The sequence below is a fragment of the Marmota marmota genome, unplaced genomic scaffold (assembly GCF_001458135.2).
Source record: "Marmota marmota marmota unplaced genomic scaffold, marMar, whole genome shotgun sequence".
NCBI classification, from domain to species: Eukaryota; Metazoa; Chordata; class Mammalia; order Rodentia; family Sciuridae; genus Marmota; species Marmota marmota.
The window spans coordinates 5,021,434-5,046,171 of NW_025999949.1; the positions used below are offsets into that span (position 1 = coordinate 5,021,434).

A 24,738-nucleotide genomic window follows, 5' to 3' on the forward strand; every position below is an offset into this window, starting at 1 on the left:
GACAAATAATATTTTTTAATCATTTCTCTTCAGGGGGGCTGTATGTCAGTTATTAACCAAATTTAGTTACTTACTGTAGATCATTAATCTGCAATGAAAACTTTAGCTAGTAATATTTTTGATTAGTGTTGTATCTATATCCTCTCATCCCCTTAAGACACTTCCTGATAGTATTGAAAATGTCATTCATTCTTTTTGTTTCACTGACTTTCAAAAATGGTGTTGGCAGTTTTCACACAGACTACTTAATGAGTTCTGTAATTGTGCTTTGTTATTTTTCACTTGCAAATCTTTTTAAAATTCTAATTATAAGACAGCAGACTGTATTACAATCCATATTACACATATAGAGCACAATTTTTCATATCTCTGGTTGGATACAAAGTATATTCACACCATTCCTGTCTTCATACATGTACTTGGGGTAATGATGTCCATCTCATTCCACCATCTTTTCTACCCCCATGGCCCCTCCCTTTCCCTCCTACCCCTTTGCCCTATCTAGAGTTCGTCTAATCTTCCCATGCTCCCGCTCGGAATCCCACTACGAATCAGCCTCCTTATATCAGAGAAAACATTTGGCATTTGGTTTTTTGGGATTGGCTTACTTCACTTAGCATTATATTCTCCAGCTCCATCCATTTACCTGCAAATGCCATGATTTTATTCTCTTTTTTTTGCTGAGTAATATTCCATTGTGTACATATTCCACATTTTCTTTATCCATTCATCTACTGAAGGGCATGGCATCTAGGTTGGTTCCACAGTTTAGCTCTTGTGAATGGTGCTGCTATAACCATTGATGTGGCTATGTCCCTGTAGTATGCTGTTCTTAAGTCCTTTGGGTGTAAACCGAGGAGTGGGATAGCTGGGTCAAATGGTGGTTCCATTCCCAGTTTTCCAAGGAATTGCAATACTACTTTCTATATTGGCTGCACCAATTTGCAGTCCCACCAGCAATGTATGAGTGTGCCTTTTTCCCCACATCCTAACCAACAATGATTGTTGTTTGTATTCTCAATAGTTGCCATTCTGACTGGAGTGAGATGAAATCTTAGAGTAGTTTTGATTTGCATTTCTCTAATTGCTAGAGATGTTGAACATTTTTTTCATATATTTGTTGATTGATTGTATATCATCTTCTGAGAAGTGTCTGTTCAGTTCCTTGGCCCATTTATTGATTGTATTATTTGTTTTTTTTTGGTGAATAGCTTTTTGAGTTCTTTGTATACCCTGGAGATTAGTGCTCTATCTGATGTGCCAGTGGTAAAAATTTACTCCCAACATGTAGGCTCTCTGTTCACCTCATTAATTGTTTCTTTTGATGAGAAGAAGCTTTTGAGTTTGAATCCATCCCATTTATTAATTCTTTATTTTAATTCTTGCTCTATAGGAGTCTTTTTAAGGCAGTCAGGATGTAATCCGACATGATGGAGATTTGGGCCTACTTTTTTCTTCTATTAGACTCTGGGTCTCTGTTTTAATTCCTAGGTCCTTGATCCACTTTGAGTTTTGTGCATGGTGAGAGATAGGGTTTTAATTTCATTTTGTTGCATATGGATTTCCAGTTTTCCCAGCACCATTTGTTGAAAATGCTATCTTTTCTCCAATGTATGTTTTTGGCGCCTTTGTCTAAGGTAACTTTAATTATGTGGGTTGGTCTCTCTGTCCTCTATTCTGTACCATTGGTCTTCCAGTCTATTTTGGTGCCAGTACCATGCTGTTTTTGTTACTATTGCTCTGTAGTAAAGTTTAAGGTCTGGTATAGTGATGCCACCTGCTTCACTCTTCTTGCTAAGGATTGCTTCAGCTATTCTGGGTCTCTTATTTTTTCAGATGAATTTTATCACTGCTTTTTCTATTTCTATGAGGAATGCCATTGGGATTTTGATCAGAAATGCATTAAATCTGTATAATGCTTTTGGTAGTATGGTCATTTTGACAATATTAATTCTGCCTATCTAAGAGCACGGGAGCTCTTTCCATCTTCTAAAGTCTTCTTTGATTCCTTTCTTTAGCATTCTGTAGTTTTCGTTGAAATGGTCTTTCACCTCTTTTATTAGTTTGATTCCCAAGTATTTTATTTTTTTTGAGGCTATTGTAAATGGGGTAGTTTTTCTCATTTCCTTTTCAGAGGATTTATCACTGATATAAAGAAATGCCTTTGATTTATGGGTGTTGATTTTATATCCTGCTAGTTTGTTGAATTCATTTACTTGTTCTAAAAGTTTTCTGGTGGAATTTTTTTGGGTCTTCTAGGTATGGAATCATATTGTCAGCATATAGTGCTAATTTGAGTTCTTCTTTTCCTATTTGTATCCCTTTAATTTCTTTCATCTGTGTAATTGCTCTGGCCAGTGTTTCAAGAATTATGTTAAATAGAAGTGAAAGAGGGCATCCCTGTCTTGTTCCTCACTTGCAAATCTTAAAAAAATTTTTTTTAGTTGTAGATGGACATAATATTTTTATTTATTTTTATGTGGTGCTGAGGATTGAACCCAGTGCCTCACACATGCGAGGCGGGTGCTCTACCACTGAGCTACAGCCCCATCCCAACCTGCAAATCTTTTAAAGAGTAGAATCTTGTTTTGTGATAAGGTGCTGACATTGTTCACTTGACCACAATGCTTTATGAGATCACTTTTTTAATTCGAAGAAGAGAAGAATTATCAGTGTACAGGAATCCAAATTTGAGAAACTTATTATACTGCTTAAAATTTATGTAAACTTTTACTTCAGTTGTTTTGAAAAATTTATGATTATATTCATGAACTGATTAAATATATTTTCAAAGAACTCTGCTGTTCCTTTACTAAATCTGCTTACTAAATTTAATTAATTAAATTATGTTATTTTAAAAATTTCTAAAATAAAATATTCCATCATAGAATTCTGTCATAATGAGTCTTTTGCTAATTGTTAACATTCAAAAGCCAAAAAGAAAGAAAAGGAGAGGCAAGAAAGGAAGATAGAAGGAAGTGAGGACAAAGAGGAAATTGACAAAATAATTGTGTTCTATTCATAAAATTAGATACTGCTGCTGCTGAGGATAATGATAGAATTTACATAGTTTATATGTTAAAAATGTGACAATAAGGGCAAATTAAATTAAAAAAATATTTTATATGTGCATATAAAGTAACTCAGTTCTGACAAAGTAATAATTAGACTACTGGAGGTGATCCAGGGGAAAGGTCAGGGAGAGATGCTACCTGGTGCCAATCTTACGAAAAAAACAAAAAACAAAATTAAAAACTCCCTTGTACATGTTTAAGGTTGCATCTGAAATTTTCCAGGATAGTAAACAGTATAGAAAACCAAAGACAATGTTTTTAGGTTAGCTATTTATTTATTCTTTTAAACGAATGTGTTTTCAGTGTCTGCTATCTACCAGGTACTATACTAATTTAGGAAACAAGGGAATAAGATATAGTCTCTGTCATTGAGGTGTTCACAATCTAGTGGGGGTCATATAAATAAATAATTAAAATACATGACTTATGCTTTAAAATAGTTATGTAGTTATGTATCAAGTGTTGAGCTGACACAAAAAGGGGGTGAGTTTATGTACACAGAAGCTTTAAGGGAGGCTTTATAATCAAAGGTAATATTTAAACTGGCCCTACAGGAAAATTATAATTCAATATGTGGAGAAGGAAAAGGGCATTTGAGGCATGTATAAAGGATGGACTCTGAGAAAACATGGTGTCTTTGGGAATGGTCAGTATTCCTATACTTCTATGTGCACAGAATATGGGAAGAAGGGATGGAGTTTTAGAGGGAGAAGCTCACTGGTGTGTGTCAGTTGTAATGGGTCTTGTATGCAGGATTGGTATTCAAAGGATAATGCAGAAATACCAGTTTTAAAATATTGAATCACTTTCATGCAGATTGATTAAATTTAATTGAGAGAGTAAATTAGAGTGTTGTTCATTGTAGTCTATAGAGGTGGGTTATGGGACCTAATAAGCTGGCTGGTATTAATCTGGTCCTTGGGAAGCATATACTGTCTTGAGTGTGTCTACCTGGTTCTCTAGAGTGTTCCCTTGTTGGAGGCAGCAGTACAGGCTGTAATGGTTGTGTGGCATTTGCAGTTTGGTGGGGGAATACCCTGAGGCACAGTTTCAGACTTGTGGGAAGCACTAGCATCTGGATGCTTATGTGACCTTGACATGTTGCCTTACAGTTGCAACAAAGTGCTATGTTGGAGGTACTAATAACTTGTCCTCACTTTAAAGAGGAAGGTGTTGGGAAAAATTTGATTTGATTTCAAATATCAAAAAACATCGCCCTATTAAAGAAGTTAATTTGACATTTCCTAAAACTCAACAGATAATTTATAAATTATTAGAATGACTATATAATATGATATATTCTTATTACATGGAAGTACATATCTATATACATATATAGTTTATTTTGAAAATAAGATTTATTTTAAATTTATATATTGATTTTTATATTACTTTTATATTACTAATTATCAATTGTTTTATATATATATATATATATGCCATGATAAAAAGTTTGAATTTATCTTATTGGCATATCTGGTCCTTATTGAAAAGTTTTGACATAAGTACTTGTTATTATATGTCAACAAATCCTACTGATTTCAGAAAAGTCTCACTAGCGGGAGAACTTTTACCAGTGTATTTCTACCCTTAAGTCTACTGATTTGTATTCTGGGATCTGTATCTGTATCCTAAGTTTGTTTGTCTTCTGAATTTGTTACAGAACACACACACACACACACACACACACGCATATACACAATTTTATTTTATGTACTTATTTATTTATTTTTGGATACCGGGATCAAACTCTGGGCACTTAACCACTGAGTCACATCCCTAGCCCTTTTTATTTTTTATTTTGAGACAGGGTCTCCCTAAGTTGCTTAGGGCCTTGCTAAGTTGCTGAGGCTGGCTTTGAACTTGGGATCCTCCTACTGCAGCCACCACACCCAGCCATAGTATATTCTTAAAAACAAAAATTAAGTCATTTATTCCCTAGGTTAATGATCTCTTTAGGCTTTCTGTTGGTTTGAACACATCCCATTGCCTTAATTTTGCAGAGTCCTTCACAGGCTCTCTCCAACATATCTTTCCAGCTTTATGTTTTTCCCTTTCAGCTATAATAAAATTTTCACTGTTTCTGCACTGAAGGAGAAAAGGGGATCCAGTCATAAAGGAGATATATATGAAATAGATAATACAGTAAATTTATATGTCATATGTCTATGTATCTTGAAATCTTTGCAATTCAGACAAATCTAGGCTGTTTTCCTTTTAAAAATTATATTAAAATTACCTTTGGAGATATTGTTAGGAGATACAATTCTCATTACTCATTTTCTTCAACTTCAATAGGAAATCTTATGGAATTGTTTTGGAACACATGCTTCCAATCTGCCGCCAGATTTTACAGCAGGAATTTATATAATCATGCCATAGCTCAAACTGTCTCACAATTTACCATATGTTTCAATATTTCCAATGTTTTCAAACACTCTCTTCTTTTTCCCACCCTTACCAGTTTATATTTCTCAGTTTTGTCCCAGCTTGTTCCCTATAATTCTCATTCATTTCTCTGATTCACAGATAATCCTTGTTATAGCCTTCTAGTTTAGAGTTAGTACTCTGTTGGTTCCCTTTCCTGGGCCCTTTCCTACGTTATTAACATAAGCAATGCCTAATCCTCAATTTAGAACTCCTTAATTCTCGGCCTAGGTTCTGCACTCTGATCTCAGTACATATTTTTAGATCTTTTCTGCTTTTTTTTTTTTTTTTTTTTTCTCAGTGCTGGAGATCAAACCCAGGGCCTCACATGCTCTACCACCAGTTATATCCTCAGCCTGCTGCTTAGCTTGAGTTTTTGTTTAAATTCACTAGAGCCAGAAACATTATGGTTTAGAGTCAGACTAGCTCCTATAACATATTAACATAGCAGTTATGGTATTTTCCTCTTATAATCTCTGTTTTCACTTGGTTAGAGGCTAGGGAAATTTCTGTAATGTAAATCTAATCATATAGGTTAGTTTTATGTAAGTAGTTGGATCTTTATGACTACAAATATTGCTTTTATGCTTACTTTTTTCCTAATCTTATGTTTCCTTAGCTAGTTTTAAGGAGTCAAGATAGCATAGAGTGTGTAAACAAAATGAAGGAAAGACTTCGGCATCTGTCAACTCTGGGTCATATCCTGTTTTGTCTGTTTACTATATTGTGTAATGTTGAGCAAGTAGCTTACTCTCTTGGCCTCTGTCTCCTTATCTATAATGAAGGACAGTAATGCCTATTTCATAGAACTGTGGTAAAGTGCAATGCAATGTAACTGCTCATAAAAGATATACAATAAATGTTAATAGGGAAAAAATAAGCTTTTTGCATTTTACGTTACTTGTTCTCTTACCCCTTCCCTACTTTTTATGTTCTCCTTCCAGTTTTGTGCTCTCCATCCCAATCTGGAATTCAGTTCATTTGTTTATATGAAGGTCAGTCTTGAGGATTAGAATATGACACTAGACTGAGGAAGTAAGAACATAGGTGAAATTCATCTGGGTATTTGTCCTTGAAATTTTCTTCATTAAAGGGTTTTGAGATTGTCGATAATAGCAAATTGATTTCTTGAGGCTAAAAAGTGACTATTTTTATTTAAAATACTTTAAACAACATAAAAAATAGTTAAGTAGAACCTTATCTGCGCTCTACTCCTGCTGTTAATAACCAATTTTTAAAAAATCTTTGCATTACTATTTAAAATGAGTAGTAATTAAAAATTGTTTAAAAAATTCTGTAAGTAATTTGGATATGGTGGTGCATGCCTGCAATCCCAGAGGCTAAGGCAGAAAGATAACAAGTTTGAGGCAGCTTCAGCAATTAGCAAGAACTTGAGTTAAAAAAAAAAAAAAAGGCTGGGACACTTAAGCACACCTGGATTCAATCTCTGGTACCAAAAAATATGCAAGCAGTTTATTCAAATCTAAGCTCTGCTTTGGACTTATCATGCAGTTTGACAAGTGTATATATTTTAAGACTGTTCATTCTTTTGATACAAATAATAAGATTCTTGAATTTGTTTTGATTCTTTTCTGGCTGTAGTAGGTACTAAAATCATCATCTTTCAAATACTTACAGTTCTGATTACATGGTATAGAAATAGGAAATTCAAATTCATTTTATCTCAATTTTATTATAAGAACTGAATAATAAGATTTTTAAAAATGAAAATATTCTAATATTCTTTGTAATTTTATAACCATATATAGCTGTTACTTTTAAATTTTTCTTATAGTTATTATCTATGTGTCATAGTTTTACATAGATGCAGTTATATTATGTATATAGGTGTATATATCTGCAGTTTTACATTTTGCTTAGCAATTTACTATATATATATATTTTTTAACCTAACAGGATATTTTTTTCCATGAATATGTTTTCTCAATCATCTACTTCACTTCTTGTCATATGAAAACATTCACTTCATTTAATTGGGTTTCTGTCCATTATAGTTTATAAATAAAAAAGTCTGACATTCCACTATTCAATTATGCTGTATATATGCATATTCATATATATGCATATCCATATATATGCATATACATCTGTCATGAGTAATTTATATATGTGTGTGTGTGTGTGTATAAAATTTTTTCCCCTTTTTCTCTGCTCCGATGTCAAGCCAAATGTGGGACATTTCTATTTCCTGGATTTTGAAATTTTACTCATCTCAGGCAGCCATGTTAGTAGTATTTCTCTGGAGATTTGAGGATAATGATGAATGATGACATTTCCACACAGTAATTCAAAATTCAAAATTGAAATAGACTTTCCTATTATAAAAATCTCTGAGCATTTCTACCCACTATGGCCATGTTGTTGAATTCTATTTATTCTTGCCCTGTCTTTTCCTTCCATTTCTTCCTTACTCTCCAGTTTCTATTAATTTTTGTGCATATCAGTTTAGTATTTTTTTCCTCTCAATCTTTTCACCTTTGGGGTTCCCCTTTAACTCCGAAGTAGCTAGCTTATCAAGGTGGGGTCCTAAATAGAATAAGATATATTTCATGTTTGTATAAATCAAAATATATTCTACTGTTATGTATAACTAAAAAGAACAAATGAAAAAAGATCCCTCTCAAAATTCTTGATTTGTTAAACCTGTGACTATGTAACACCTTATATCAGCCTCAGTAAAATAGAAGGAAAAGATCATTAATCATGTGAGACAGTTGTTATTCTTATGGCCCTCAATGTTATAATGACAGTGCAGTTTCTATTTATTTGCCCAAGTTTGATGATAAAGAAGTTTGCACCAAGGTAAAATAGTGAACTTGATGGAACTTGTCTTGTGTTCTTAGTTTTCTTACTTGAAACCTTTTCAATACTTATGGGTAACTTCTTCCTTTGGACATTTACTCCTGTCCTACTCTTTACTCTCCCCTCAATTCCTACTATATTTGGAAGAAGAAGAATCGATTATTTGTATTTTTCCAAAGGGCAAATAATAATGCAATTACCTTAAATTATTAACAGTTATAAACTTAAGCAGATATTGAATGTCTACAAGTTAAGTGAGTTATTGATAACTTATGTTTTTGTGGAGACTGAGGACAGGAATTGTGTGTGATATATTGCTCTATTCCTTTTTGAGCTTAGCCACACTGACTGATACACAATGGGTTCTCAGTAATAAATTAATGAAGGAATTAAAGACACCTTGTTTAAAGAGTTTCAAGAGATCTGTAGAAGAAATAAAGGGTACAATGACAGGGAATTTTAGAATTGTATTTATACTTTAAAAATTGACCCCGAGTTTAAAACAGAATTAATCATTTTGATGTGGCCAAGAATGATGATGATGATGATGATGATGATGTGTGTGTGTGTGTATGTGTGTGTGTCCGGTGAGGAGACATGGGGGGACATGGGAGGTGGTTTACTCTTTACCATTGGGAAGAAAAAGTGGATGTCTTGAGTCTTCAGTATCATTCTTTGTTTTACCTTTCAAAGTGTGCTTATTCCACTCTTTGGTTTAGGGTTGAGCATCAGTTCTTGCCACCTATTATTTGGCTAGGAAAGAGTCCAGCCACTTCTTTGAAGGAAGAAGTAAAGTAGGTGAAGACAAAGTATGTGAGGAGTATAAATGCAGAGGAGGGTCTACCAGGCCTGAAAGTTGTGAAGTTGTGTGTGTGTGTAGAGTTAGAATTAAGCCATTTTGTGATCATTAGTTATTTTCCTTATATCTGTTGTGAGTAAGGAAAATAAATAAATTGAGAATATAACAGTAGGTAGTGGTTAGATTAGGCAGGGACTTATATGGCAAAGAGTTTGGTTTTCTAAATATAATGACTATTTAAGGGGACAGTTGGAGTGATAAGGTGTGGGGAGAATTGGTGGTAGAGAATGTTTTCTAGTCAAGGCAAGAGAAGTGGAAGATTTAAATGAACTGTGAAATTTGGTTTGTGATCCCAAACAAATATTTATGTATAAAACTTTTCAGATGAGCTAAGGCATCTTGACATTGTCATACTGGTATTTTCTAAAACATTTATTATACTTCTCTTTTTTCTTATGGGACAGTGCTGAAATATAATTTGAATTATAATTTCTATTTTAATTAAAATTATTAATTGCCTTGAGTCTTCATGGCTAAGATGGTTTCATTACTTGAATGATTAATTGTGGTAGTGTTTATGAAAAATATTTCCTAGGTATTAATAATTGTGATTGTAGGGCTGGGGATATAGCTCAGGTGGAGGAGTGCTTGCCTTGCATGCATAACGCCCTGGGTTCAATCCCTGACACCATACACACACACAAAAAAATTGTGATCATAATAAAATTGGCTTTTATTTTAATGAAGAGTTACAGATTCTGAGGGAGTTCTTATTTTGGCACTTTAACCTCAGACTATTTAAATTAAACATGATTCAACTTCTTTTGCCCTTGGTGTCATTAAAATAAGTAATAGTATAAGCATTATGGAATTAGGACCAAGGGGGGGAAAAAGAAAAAAAAATGAAGAGAGTATAGATGAAAGGAAAGTGAGAAAGCAAGAGATGGGCGAGCAAGAGATGAAGGATGGAGACCATGCAAAGATCCACACAAAGGATTATTTGTTAAAGCTGACAAATAAAGGCCATCTCTCTATAGAGAGGAGAGAGAGGTGCCTGAGATGTTTGGATGTTCAGCTTTTATGGGTTAGGGGTTTGGAATTGTAGTTGTGGTGTTATAGGATAGGCTCCCTCCAGTACTTGCATCAGAGCTAGGCGGGTGGGGAATAGCATGGGATTGGCTTAGGTCAGTTACTAATGGGGGTTGGGGGGAGTTCGGGTAAGAGAAAGTATAGGAAAGCGAAATTTATAAGATGGCGGTTAACATTTAAAATGGCTGATCGAATGTTAAATCAATACCCTATAATAGAGAAGTGGAGTGTATAAATAAAAGAAAGAGAGAACAAGAAATACAAAAAGTGATGGAACAGAGGAAGAAGAGGTCATGACACTGAAAGTTATGTAATTAGAAAAACAAAGCCACACTAAATATTAAAAAAATAAAATTTAATGTAAGATTACCAAAAGTAGTGGTAGGGTGGGAGAAGCAAAAGGTGGGTGATGAATTTGTGAAAATATCAGCCACTATACGAAACTACTACTACTTCTAGGCCTGGGAGAATAGAAACAGAAAATGCTGTTAAACAGAGCACCTAAATACTGTGATGATTAAGTTGTTGGAGTACCACTACCACCCTTGGAGTTACACTACTTTGATCCGGAAAGTCTGTAGTCCTGTTTGTGATGCTGAACTTACCTCAGAGAATGCTGGAGCCTGCAGTTTCTACTGCTACTTGTGCCAGAACTGTACTGTGATTGCAGTAGCCAGCATTTGCTTAGTAGTTTTCTGCTGCTGCTATTGCTACTGGAGCCATAGTTCATGAGCAATCTTATGCTGAGTTTTCGGGGATACTGCTGCAGTTTCTGCAGGAACTAGGAACAGAAGAAAGAAAATAAAATGATTTATCTTCCCTTGCCATCCAATTTTCATCAGTGCTTCTCAATAGCAGGACAAAATTAAATTAGAAACTAGCTACTGAGGGAGAGGGAGAACTGTAGTCTGTAGGCTTCTAGCCCTCTGAAATAAGGAGGAGAGCTTGGAAGGGCAGGAATGGCATTGGGAACCAACAAAGGACCAGTACAGGAAGAAATTATAAAGTACTGATTCTTCAGTCATAATAGGAGTAAAGAAACTTTTTTTTTGCAACTTTTCTGAACAATGTCAAGACCTATCTGTCTGTCTTTCATGGCCAAAGGAAATGATTGAGTTATAGGGACTAGCAGAAAAAGTTTAAAAGTGATATAATTTTCTAATGAGGTATCAGGATATTTTAGTTTCAAGATATAAAAATTGACCTAGGTTTATTTAAGCAGAAAGTAAATTTATTATAAGGTCATTGGAAAACTCTCAGAAAAGTTGAATAACTAATCCCTGGAAAAGACAGAAATAGAATTAGCTCTGGATAGCTCATTTGCAGAAATTAATGGATGGCCTGTTCAGTGTGCTCCCTGCTGTTTGTATGGACCAATTCCACCATTTGTTGCTTAAGGTTCACATTACCAGAGGAAGAGGCCTTCTGGCCTAGCTTGGGTTAGTTGTCCACCCTTGGATAGAGGAGGGCATGAGGCCATGATAGACAATTACAATGCTACTGAATCAATCACTGAGGACTAGTTTTTCAAAGAAATTTTGAGATAGTAGAGGAGAATAATTACTATACAGGAAAAATTTACAAGATATTTTGTTTTGGATTAGCAGTAGGAAACAAAAACTATAGCCCAAATTTCTTGAGCACTTAATATGTAATAGGCTCTCTGATCTCTTTTTAATAATATCTTTGAGGAAGTTGTCATTATTATCCTCATTTTACAGATGAGAAAAATTGAGAGGTGCACTTCTGATGATGGTGGATTAGGCAATTTGGACTAACCCTTCCACTGAGAACAACTAGAAAATCTGGATCAAATATAAAAATCATCTGTTTGAAAGTATCAGAGAGCTAACACATCAGTGAAGACTATGGGGACAAGATCCTGGAGAAGAAGGAAACCCAAAAGGTGAGCTGGGATTTGAGGCTTCTTTCCCCTAGGGGAATCTGCTATTTCAAGTAAAGGTGGCCACGAAGATGAGAAATTGAGAAGACCTTTGATGACTTGTATGGTGGGGCTAACTGAGCAATAGTTTGAGTGCAGGATCTTGCCTGCTGAACGCCCACCCCTGCTTTGGTTTGAGACCTCAAAGGCTATACCTTAGGAATGAGGATGAGTCAGAAATAGAACAGTCTACTTATAGAACAAAATCTATTTAGGATCACCCTAATCTTTGATTATATTAAGTATACTCAGGATTATTAATGAATTTAACCACCAATTAAAGCAAAATAAATCTCTTTTGGCAGAAGATAATATCATCCTGGACCTCAGATAATTTCTATAGTTTTTATTTATAATGTCTTGCACACAAAAATAATCAGGCATATAGGAGACAAAATCATAAAATTGAAACCAAGAGAAGCAGCATATCACAGGAGATTCAGATAATGGAGTTCTCAGGCCTTGACTTAAACAAAATAAGTGTGTTTAAAGTAGTAAAATACAAGAGTGAGGGCTTTGGCAGGAGAACTGGGTATTATAAAAATAAATATGTAGAACTAAAAAAGGCAATAAGTGAAATTAAGAACTCATTGAATGCATTTAGTAGCATTCTAGAGAAGCATATAGCGAAATAGCTAAATAGAAGATAGACTAGGGAAAATATGTGCAATAAAATATAGTAAGCTGGCGCAGTAAGTAGCACATATCTGTAATCCCAGCGGCTCAGGAGGCTGAGGCAGGAGCATTGTGAGTTCAAAGCCAGCCTCAGCAACAGTGAGGTGCTAAGCTATTCAGTGAGATCCTGTCTCTAAATAAAATATAAAAATAAGGGTTGGAGATGTGGCTCAGTGGTTAAGTGCCCCTGAGTTCAATCTCTGGTCCCAAAAAAAGAAAGACAGAAAAAAAAAAAAACCCACACGTAGGAAAAAGAAAAAGAAAAAAGAATAAAAGACATAGGGAATAGATAACAGTCAGAGTTCCAGAAGGACAGGAGAAAGAGAATGAGGCAGACACAGTTCTGAGAGACAATGGCTGAGATTCTTTCCAAAATTGACAATACACCATAGATTTGCTAAGTGCTACAAAGACAGAACAGATAAGTATGAAAAAAATCACAAATATAAGTAGGCATGTCAAAATAACTGTGAAAAACCAAAACCAACAAAAATCTTAATATAGAAAGAAAAAGTGTAGCAACTTTCAAAGTGGCCCTGACAGATCTACATCTGATTCTTTAGAGAAACAACGGAGGCTGTAAGACAATGAATTGATGTCTTCAAAGTGTGAAAGGAAGAAAAAAATTTTTTTGTTCTTTTTTTTTGGGGGTGTGGGGTGGGGTACTGGGGATTGAACTCAGGAGCACTCAGCCACTTTACTATATCCTCAGCCCTATTTTGTATTTCATTTAGAGACAGGGTCTCACTGAATTGCTTAGCACCTCCTTGTTGCTTGAGGCTGGCCTCAGCCTCCCAAGCCTCTGGGATTACAGGCCTGTGCCACTATGCCTGGCCTTGTTCTGTTTTTTAAAGAGATAGGGTCTTGATATGTTATTCAGGCTTTCCCTGAGTTTCTGAGTTCAAGCCATCCTTTGCCTCAGCCTCCCTTGTAGCTGCAACCACAGAAGTGTGCCACTGTGACTAAATCAAAGGGAAACAAAACAAAACAACAACTGCATACTTAGAATTTTATGTTCACTGAAAATATCTCAGCGGTGAAACCAAAATAATGAACATTTCAGACACGTCAAAACTGAAATATATCATCAGCTTTTCACACTTAAGGAAATACTGAAGAGTATTTTTTAAACAGAAGAAAAATGATCTCACATGGAAGGCTAGAAATAGAGGAAGGAATGAGAAAAGGTGGAAAGTACAAATATGTGGACAAATGGAAATTTACATCGACTGTAAATCAAATAAAATAAATGTAATGAATTGAATGTTGTAATTAGACTATTGATGGGATAAAAAACAGAAACCAACTATATGCTTTTTTTTTTTTTTTAAAAAGAGACACATCTAAAGTTTCTTACATGGATGTTGAAAGCATATTGATATAAAAAGGTTGAAAACAAAATGATGCTAAATTTTATAATATCATCAAAACTTTAATACCAAAGCCTGCAATTATATGAAAATAAAATTTGAAGGCAAAATTTTATTCAGGAATTTAGATGTAAAAATTATAGAAAAGAAATTAGTAAAAATATAAAAATAGAACATGATTAAATTGTATTTATGACTATAAGATTAAACTTTTGAAAATTTATCAGTATAATAGACAATGAATTTCAGCAGTTTTTAGTTTTAGATAAACAGATATGCTAATTCTAAAAGTTATATGGAAATACAAAAGCCCAAGAATAGTCTTGTAGAAGAGCAAAGATAAATTGCTCTACCAGAGGGGCTGGGGTTGTGGCTCAGTGGTAGAGCACTTGCCTAGTATGTGCGAAGCCTTGGGTTCGATCCTCAGCACCACATAAAAATAAGTAAATAAAATAAAGGTAATGTGTCCAACTACAGCTAAAAAATAAATATTAAAAATTGCTCTACCAGATATTAAGAATGATTAAAATTATTTCACCATTAAGACCTGGAGGTAATGGTGCAAAAGTAGATTAATTGATCTGTCAATATGTGGATACTTGGATTTATCACAAAAGAGCACAGCAGAGCAGTGACGAACTAGTTTTTCAGTAAATGGTGTAGGGTCAATTAGAGATTCTGGTAGAAAAGAAATTGTGTTTTATTATTACCTTACACTATACTCAAATAAAAAAAAGCTCTAAATATGAAAATAAACTCTTTATCACAAGTTTTAAATGTGAAAGTAAAATTATAAAGCTTCTAGAAGACAATTTCCTTACTTCAAAGTTGGGAAAGAATTCTTAAATAGGAGGAAAAAGTGGTGACCATATTAGAAATTATTGAGAGATTGTGTTATAATGAAAAGAACTTGTGTTCATCAAACATCTCATTTAGAGAGTACACAGTGAGTCAGAAAGTAGAAGATATTTGAAAATTTAGGTAAAAATTACGAAATAATTGGAATAAGCACGTGGACAATACCTTTTAAATGTAGTAGATACTTTCTCTTTTGAGCTATTAAAAATTTTTTATTTGTTTTAATTATTTATACATGACAGTAAAATGCATTTATGCACTTTGATATATCACACATAGATAGGATATAATTTCTCATTTTTCTCAGTGTACATGTTAGTGCAATTGCTCAACTATCGTTTTCTGAAGTTCTGTTTTGTCTGTAATGTATCTACTTTAAGACATATTAAGCAACATATTAAGACTGAAAGGATTGTGTTCCTCTCTGCATTCTACTTATTGCACTGCAGTAAATTATTTATATTTGTCTCTCTCCCCAATAGACTCTGAGATATATAAGATATTTGCTATTTTATTTATCATATATTCAAATGAATTATTGTTTGGTGGTGAATAAATAAGTGACTATTATTTATATAGGCAGTAGTACCACTAGTGGCAAGCTATAAACACATGGTCATTCCAGTGATACAATAGAGAAATTCCTGGCCATTTCTTGTCAGCCAAACTCAATTTACTTGCATACTGAAAATTCAGTTTTCATACTTGGAGATAGAAAATATGAAGAATTTGCAGTATCTCTTGAGAATTATATGCCAATAAGTGAAGACTAACATTGTGTGAGGAGTCAGGTCATCTCCTTCTATCATTTAGACCACATACTTTCATTTGTAAAATTAATAGGCCTGGGTTAGATTTCCTGTATAGCTCTTTCCTACATTTGAAGTGCTTGTATTCTATTACTAGAGGAACATTTAATTTTTACCCACTTGTTATATTTGAAGCAAATGACTTCTACTTTAGATTTTTATATGATTATTGAAATATAAAACAATATGAAGAATTTGAATAGTACATGCTACAATATTTGCTAATTATTGTAACATTCTATGTTCTATGATTATAACTTTAAATTTGTATCTGCTACAGAAGATACATTTGCAATCAATACTTGATGTCATTTAAAATAAGTATTTAAAAACTTATAAAAAGATCACATTTTGGACAATGGAATATTTACTGTGCTGCTGGTTGGATCAGGTAAACAATACAGATTTTTGAAAGCAGACAAAGTTGGCTTGAAGCATTTTTTCTGTCATCTATTAGTGACTCTGATAAGTTATTTTCCCTGTGGGAGTATAATTTAGAATAATAATATGTACCTTGTGAGGTTGTGAGAATTAAGTGAGAAAACTTACAGTAAGCACATAATATTGTGCATAATCATAGTATTTTTGGTTGCTAGTTATTTATATTCTCTTCTATTCTGTCTTTAACAATCTCACTGGGTTTTGTATCTTAGCTCACATAAAGAGAAGAAAATAGTTAGAAATAAAACACTATGCAATGTTCAATAATTAACTAAAATTAATTTAGTTATAAATATAATGAAGTTTAATAATATGCAGATATTATTGTATGCTTCTAGAGGTTAATTTTTAATTCTTCCTCATTAAGTTATGGTGAAATGCTTAGCCATGTTTAGCTGAAGGAAATAGCTTTACTATGTTCTTAGTAATATCATCTTTCACTTTTTGGGTGTTTGTTGTTCACAAATATAATCTTATATTTTTTAGTGTCCTTAAAAAGTCAAAAGAAGGGACTGGAGATATACCTCAGTTGGTAGAGTACTTGCCTCACATGCACAAGGCCCTGGGTTCAATCCTTAGCACTGCCAAAAAAAAAAAAAAAAAAAAGTCAACAGAAGAATATAATACATGAAAGTCCAATCCCAATATTATTGGAACAAAGCTGTGCTCATTTGTGCATTATGTGCACTATCCCAACTACTCTGCCGCTAAAGTGCAAATGCAAATGTAACTCCAACATTAGCCATGTAGTTCTATGTAGAAATAATTAAGGACAACCGATAATGGTGCACAGCAAGGGAGGAGGGAGCATTTATACTATTACTCTATATCTACTCTACCCCCGCTGTCCTAATATCTACTATAGCTAATTCTCATATAGCTAGGATAAAATTTCACTAAGGGAAATAGAGTTACAACATTCAGAGTTGATGATAAAGGTAGATATCCTGGTTCTGTCCACAATTTAAAGTTGTTTCTGGTTGGTCCACACTTAGCAAAGGATGCAAAAGAGGATGTGATAATGTTAAAACCAACCAGATGTTAAGTACACTTTAAAGTAGTAAATAATCATTTATATTCATAGCTTCTTCAAAAAGCATTCTTTTACGCAGAAGGAGATAGTAATAAACTGAACTTCAAGTTAAAAAAATAAATTCCTTTTGATTATTTGAAGTAGAAAACCAATACAATATATAGATCATTATCCAAAGTACATGTATGAAGACACAAATTAGTATGATTATACTTTGTATACAATCAGACATATGAACAATTGTGCTCTATATGTGTAATATGAATTGTAATGCATTCCTCTGTCATATGTAAATAAAAAAAGAACTATATGGCTAGAAAAGGCTTACTTTTATTCGTATTCTAAACTTATGACTCAGATATTAGAAAATACCAGAAGTGGCCTTATAAATGTGATTATTCATTCTATAAGTGGCAGATCAAACTCAAATATATACTCCAGGATTTTAATACCATTATGTTTAACTCCATTATTGAGTTGATCACAGCCAAAAGAATTGCTTTGAGTACCTACATAGCTTTGTCAAAATCCAACATTAGCTTTTGGCTAGGCTTCAGGAGGTAGTGGTAAACTGGCCATCTGGTCTGCTTCTTCACTTTCAGTTCTTGCCAAACAGTGGGATAGCAATTTGGTGAATTTTGATTACTGGTAGGTTTAGTAATAGGTGATGGGTTAGGATTTTGGGTTGGTAAATGGGACAAGATGAATAGAACTGAACTTTAAAAGCTTCTGAATATGTATACTACAGTGATGAGGAAAATATGGGATGGTATTAGGAACAAAGTTTAGAAGGAATTAAAATTTATAGAGTAGAGGGCTGGGGTTGTGGCTCAGTGGTAGAGCGCTTGCCTAGCATGCGTGAGGCACAGGGTTCAATACTCAGCACCACATAAATGTAAAATAAAGATATTGTGTCCACCTAAAACTAAAAAAAAATTAAAAAAATTTATAGAGTAGAAGGAATTGTGCTTTACATGTATCATTTTATTAAATTACAGAAAAAACAGGAGGAAATTATTACTATGCTTGTTTCATAGGTGAAAATCAGATCAAGTCATTTACTGTAGAATGTAGTACATTAAAAGCTGAATGCATCTAACTTCAATAATTGTACTCTTATTAAATAGTTGATACAAGTAGAAATGATAGCAAAAGTCGGAAAAAAACAATGTAAAACAATATGTCGGGTCATCTCTGACTTCAGCTTTATCATATTGTGTGTTTTGGGGAGTCCAATTGTATATTTAGTTCAAACTTCTTTTCTGGGAATGGAACTATAGAGATATCTTGATAGCCTGTTTTGGTGGTAAAGCTTTAGGAAGAAGCTCTCTTCACTTTGTTGCAGCAGAAACATACAAGGGCACTTCTGTGAATATGGGATAGAAGAGAGATTTAAAAAAATTAAGGTTTATGTAAATATATGTAAAGTGTAGCTTAATGGTAGAGAGGACGTGGATATTCTTCGGGTTTAAGAAGAAACAATAAGAAAGTATTAATACAGAGTTTAGAAATTGTGATATCATATTAAAGTGTACACTGATCAGACATGGTTTTTTGATGTGTATGTGTGTGTGTGTGTGTGTGTGTGTGTGTTTGGTGCTGGGTATTGAACCCAGGGTCTTCTGCCTGCTAGGCAAGCATTCTATCTCTTAGCCACATTCCTAGCTCTGGTCAGGCTTTGGTTATATCTATGGATTGTGAAGTTTAAAAAAGATAACAAGGGCTGTGATTGTGACTCAGTGGTAGAGCGCTCGCCTAGCATGGGCGGGACCCGGGTTCGATCCTCAGCACCACATAAAAATAAAGGCATTGTGTTGTGTTCATCTACACCTAAAAAATAAATATATATTAAAAAAATAAAAAAGATAACAAAAAATATATCAAAGGAATCTCTCAAAGTTAACAATAAATTGTAAAACTAAAAACAAATGAGCAAATAATAAATTAATTCGCTCATCTCTTCATCAAACTCTTAGTCTATTATCTTTGCTATGCATGGGATAAAAAAATGAACAAGACATGGTCTTTGTATTAATCTCTGTTAAGACAGTTTTTTCATCCATATAACAACTTTATGATACTTAAAGGATTTTTTTCTGCGTATATGAAGTTTAGAGAACTGTTAGTCATCTTTCCATTACTGTAACAAATATTGAAATAAACTTTAAAGAGGAAAGGTTTATTTTGGCCCATAGTTTTGAAGGTTTCAGCCCATGAATGGTTGGCCCCATTGCTTTTGTGCCTAATAAATGTTAAGGCCTAAAATTCTAAAATTAAAAGAAGAAAAGATAGGGGAAAAACTCCATGACATTAATTTGGACAATATATATGTATATGCATGTGTATATGAATATGTGTATATATATGTTTGTGTATGTATGTGTGGATATGACTCCAAAAGTATTGGAAACAAAAGCAATAGTAGAAGACAAATGGGATTGCATGAAACTAAAAAAGCTTCTGCACACAAAAGAGACAATCAACAGAGTGAAGAGATAACCTACAGAATGAGAGAAAGTATTTGCAAACCATACATCTAATAAGGTGTTAATATTGAACATTTATACGGATCTCAAACAACTCAATAGCAAAATATACAAATGGCCAATGGGCATATAAAAAATTTTCAACATTACTAATCATCTAGGAAATGCAAATTAAACCCACAAGGAAGATGTAGAGAAAAGATAATACTTGTACACTATTGGTAGGAGGTAAATTAATATAGTCATTATGAAAGACAGTATGCAGGTTCCTCAGAAAATTAAAAATATAACTACCATATGATCCAACAATCCCACTACTGGTTATATATTCAAAGGATATGAAATAAGTATGTTGAAGTTGTATCTATACTCCCACGTTTATTGAAATTTTGTTCTCAGTAGTCAGGATATGAAATTAAGCTAAGTATCTGTCAGTGGATAAATAGATGGAGAAAATGTGGTTTCTATACACAATGGAATATTATTCAGCCTTAAAAAAGAAGGATGTGTACATACATATACATCCTTTACTTTGAGCCAATATGAGTGAATGTGGAGCACACTATATCAAATTAAATAAAAAACCACAAAAATACTGTATCATCTCCAATGTGTAATCTTGAAAAAGCTGACTTTACAGAAACAGAAGTAGAATTGTGGTTTGGAGGGGATTTAGGGTGAAGCATGGTGGGGTGATTGGGGAGATGTTGATGAAAGGACAGAGAATTTTAGTTACATAGGAGGAATAAATTCAAGAGCTGTGTTTTACAACATGAGACTATAGTTAATAAAATATATTGTGTACTTGAAAATTGCTGAGAGTAGATTTTAAGTGTCTTTGCCACAAAAAAGGATTATATTTGAGGCAATGCATATGTTAAATGGCTTCATTTAGCCATTTTGCAATGTATACATATATTAAAACATGTTGTACACCATAAGTATATATGTAGAATTTATATTTGTTAATTAAAACTAAATAAAAGTTAAATTTCTTTAATATCTGATCCATAGTAAGTATTCAGATATAAAATAACATTATTATTTACAACTTTAAAGTTTCATAAATTGTCTTTACTTGCATAATACCTTAATGTAGATGAAATATTTTTATTTTACAAATGAGGAAACTCAGATCAAAATAAATTAGGTTACATTCAAAGTGATACTGGGAGAGCCAGGACTTGGTCTGTCTTTTGAATTTGTATCAGGAATTTTTTTTTTTTTTTTTTTTTTTTTTTTTATCAGCTGAAGCCAGCATGTGTTGTATGTAGACCAATTTACTCATAGAACTCAGGGAATATTTTTGTTTTTTGGGCGGTGAGTATTGGGGATTGAACTCAGGGGCACCCAACCGCTGAGACACCTTCCCCAGCCCTGTTTTGTATTTTATTTAGAGACAGAGTTTCACTGAGTTTCTTAGTGCCTTGCCATTGCTGAGGCTGGCTTTGAAGTGGCGATCTTTCTGCCTCAGCCTTCTTAGCCTCTGGTATTATAGGCCTATGCCACCGCATCTAGCTTCAGGGGATATATTTTAAGTAAAACTTTATGTTGTTTATAAGTCACTACTAGGGAATCTCACTATTTCTGTGTTTCTTTCATCCACCAGATACATATTTCTACAGAAAAATTATTAATAAAGGCTAGATTCCTAAAGCCAACCAAAATATTCTCCTAACAAATAATGTGACATTCAAATACAGTTTCCAACTTTTTAATTTATGCAATATTATAATTTTTCAGCTATATTTCATTTTCAGTGGGTCAGCTTGGAAGATCTAAGGTACTTCTTTGGGAATGTATATTCTGGGTAATAAAAAACTAGTCTTTCTTTTTCTTTTTCTTTTTTTTTATGTATTGGGGATTGGATTCAGGGTGCTTTAACATTGAGTTGAATCCCAAAACATTTTTTTTTGGCACCAGGGATTGAACTCAGGGGTATTTGACCACTGAGCCACATCCCAGCCCTATTTTCTATTTTATTTAGAGACAGGGTCTCACTGAGTTGCTTAGTGCCTTGCCATTGCTGAGGTTGGCTTTGAACTTGTGATCATCCTATCTCAGCCTCCTGAGCCGCTGGGATTACAGGCCCACCACAAAACTTTTTTTAGTTTGTTTTAAAGACAGGATCTTGTTAAGTTGCTTAGGGCCTCACTATATTGCTGAGGCTGGCCTTGAACTTATGATTTTCCCTGAATTGCTGGGATTACAGGTGTGTGCCACCACGCCTGGCTAAATTTTGGAATATAATCCATTTGGAAGTTAGATCTTGGTAAATACAGAGTTTGGATCTGTGGTATAAGAAATAGAAATCAAGATAAAAATCATTTGTAGAAAGGGGAAAATATTACTTTAAAGGATTGGTGAGGATTAAATGAAATAGTACATATAAAGTACCTAACACAGTGCTTAAGAAATGCTGGTAGATTTTCAATAAATGATAGTTCCTTTCATCTTGTCCGTTTAATATATATTACGATCTTTAACATTTACCAATATTACTTCATAATATTATATTATAAGCTCCATTATGTCACCTGACTAGGATTGATCTTCCATAACATTAGACTGCTAGCTAATCTGTTGTCAAAAGCCCTTTCAAAGCTCTTCTTAATTGCCAGCATCAAATATTCCATTCACTTTCAGTATGCTCTGAACTCTTTAAGTTTTATAGCTTTATTTGTCTTTCTTGGCATTCTCAGGAAAAATGTTCATGTTGTGTTTTTTTCTGATTTTCTCATTTCTTTGTCACCTTTAGGCAAAACAGAAAGAATAAACATAGTGGTATATTAATGCTGGACATTGTGATATTTTAAAACAACAAATATATATCACCTACTGTACTCCAGGCATTGTTCTAGAAATTTGAGACACTGTAGTGAATGACCAAATAAACTCTTTGATAATTTCTACTCTACAAGAGTGTACATTCTATATTAATATTAATATTTTTCCTTAAGTAATGACTGTAACAGTCTTCTGGCTTGCATAAATTTTTGTTAATTTCAGCACTTTCCAGTTATAATTTAAGACTAACTAACCATCACTTTGAAAATGTACATAAATCAAGCATACAAAATTGTGTTGGGTATTGTAGAAAGAGTATTGAAAGTAGGTAGTCTGTGCTTTATTTTTAGCCGTAGGTTCTATATTTTTAGCTCAGGTAGGTTCTATAAACTCCCTAAACATGTGTACAATTATAATTTAAAACTGTTTTTTCTTCAAGTTTCTTTCACTTCTAAAAATTTCTGATTCTAAAGTTTTAAGAAAGACATATAAAGTACCTTCTTTATAGACTGTATTCTTTTGCCATGACACTGTCAATTCATTGGGGATCCAGAATTCTAGCCTTATTTTAAGTTAAAACTATAGCACCTAGCATAGTGTTTAACACATAGATGTTCAATAAATACTTATTGCATCACTTAATTAAATTGCCAACCAGAACTGTGGAATTTCTGATATTTTACTCTATTTACAAGTTAAGAAGTTAGTTTCAGGATATAGGTGAAAGACACAAAGCTCTGGGTCAGAGATTGAGGACAGTTGATTACTCACTGCAAAAGTGATATCCAGAATGCCATCATTTGTGCTTACTATCTGAGCTCTTATTTCCACAGGGTGACATGAAGAGAGCCTGATTATATCTGCACACACAGTAGGTTGAGTTACAATTCGGGAGCTCTGAGTCTAAGGAACCCCAAATTTTTTATAAGATGTACTTGCCTGCCCTTTGCTCCAGATGACTTTGTAGGCAAACCTGTCCTTGATTTCAGGGCAGAGCTTATCTTCTGAGTCTGCTATATAAACAAAGAGAAAATAGTTCAGAACAATAAATCAGTGCCTCTGTTCACAAGATACACAGAAACAAGAAACATCCATGAGTTGTCTCCTAATGTAAATTCTTTATTAGAATTATTCTATTAAAGGGTGAAAATTTAGATTTCATTTTAGAAGCTGATAAACTTGTAAACAATGTTTAGAAGATATTGCTCTCTGAACATTCTTGAATCTTGCTAAATACACAGATTGAATACTTAATTATGCTTACTCATCAAGCAAAGGGGAGATGAAAAGGTAGCAGTATAATAATCCAAGTGTTAAATTAGTCTGCATGTCAATGTCTGGGGATTCAGAGATTGTTCAAAAAGACAAATCAATCATTTGAAATTTGTGTTTTTAAATTTTAAATAAGATGTGCTTTTAAATTTTTAAGTAAGTTTATTTCAATAATTTCTTTCAGCTTATCAAGTTTCTTAAAGAAAAATGAAGTCCCAGATACATGTTTATGTTATTTTGAGGTTATACTAATAAATATAGCTATTTTCCTTATGACAAATAGGAATCTTAGGCAATTTGATTGGTATTATTATTATTATTTTAGTTGTAGATGGACACAATGCTTTATTTTGTTTCATGTGGTGCTGGGGATTGAACCTAGGGCCTCACACATGCTAGGCAAGTGCTCTACCACTGAGCTACAAACCCAGCCCTTGACGGTATTATTTGTAAACAAACAACCTGCAAACTAGAGACCAGTGAAAATAAATCAACAAAACTGCTATCTGTATCTTTAAATTTCTAAGTGTTTTGGAATTTGTTTGACAAAGTTAGGTTGGTTTTAAAATTTAGCTCAATGACTCAGTTGCAGCTGTTCTAAATAATTGGTCATGAGCTTTTTATACTATCTGGCTTAATCTAACAGAGTGCTGTTCGCTGCTGTTGTTTCCTCTCTGTGTTCAAGAATCTGAAATATATATATATCTTAAGAGATTACCTAAGGATTGCTTTAGCTAGTATGGCTCTCTTTTTTTTTTCCAGATGAATTTCATGACTGCTTTTTCTATTTCTATGAGGAATGTCATTGGGGTTTTGATTGGAATTGCGTTAAATCTGTATAATGCTTTTTGTA

General features: G+C 33.5%; 1 protein-coding gene across 39 annotated transcripts in view; it reads left to right on the plus strand.

The window, feature by feature from the left end:
• Window positions 1-11,928: 11,928 nt before the first annotated feature.
• Rims2 (regulating synaptic membrane exocytosis 2) overlaps window positions 11,929-24,738 on the plus strand; it is a 546,345-nt gene continuing 533,535 nt past the window's right edge. For 16 of the 39 annotated variants that reach the window (XM_048801953.1, XM_048801957.1, XM_048801965.1 and 13 more), the window contains exon 1: window positions 11,929-12,118. In XM_048801953.1, the coding sequence (XP_048657910.1) occupies window positions 12,081-12,118 (38 nt within the window). In that variant the 5' untranslated portion in view covers window positions 11,929-12,080. The remainder of the gene's footprint in view (window positions 12,119-24,738) is intronic. The other 23 variants (XM_048801970.1, XM_048801975.1, XM_048801967.1 and 20 more) reach the window with 7 other exon arrangements.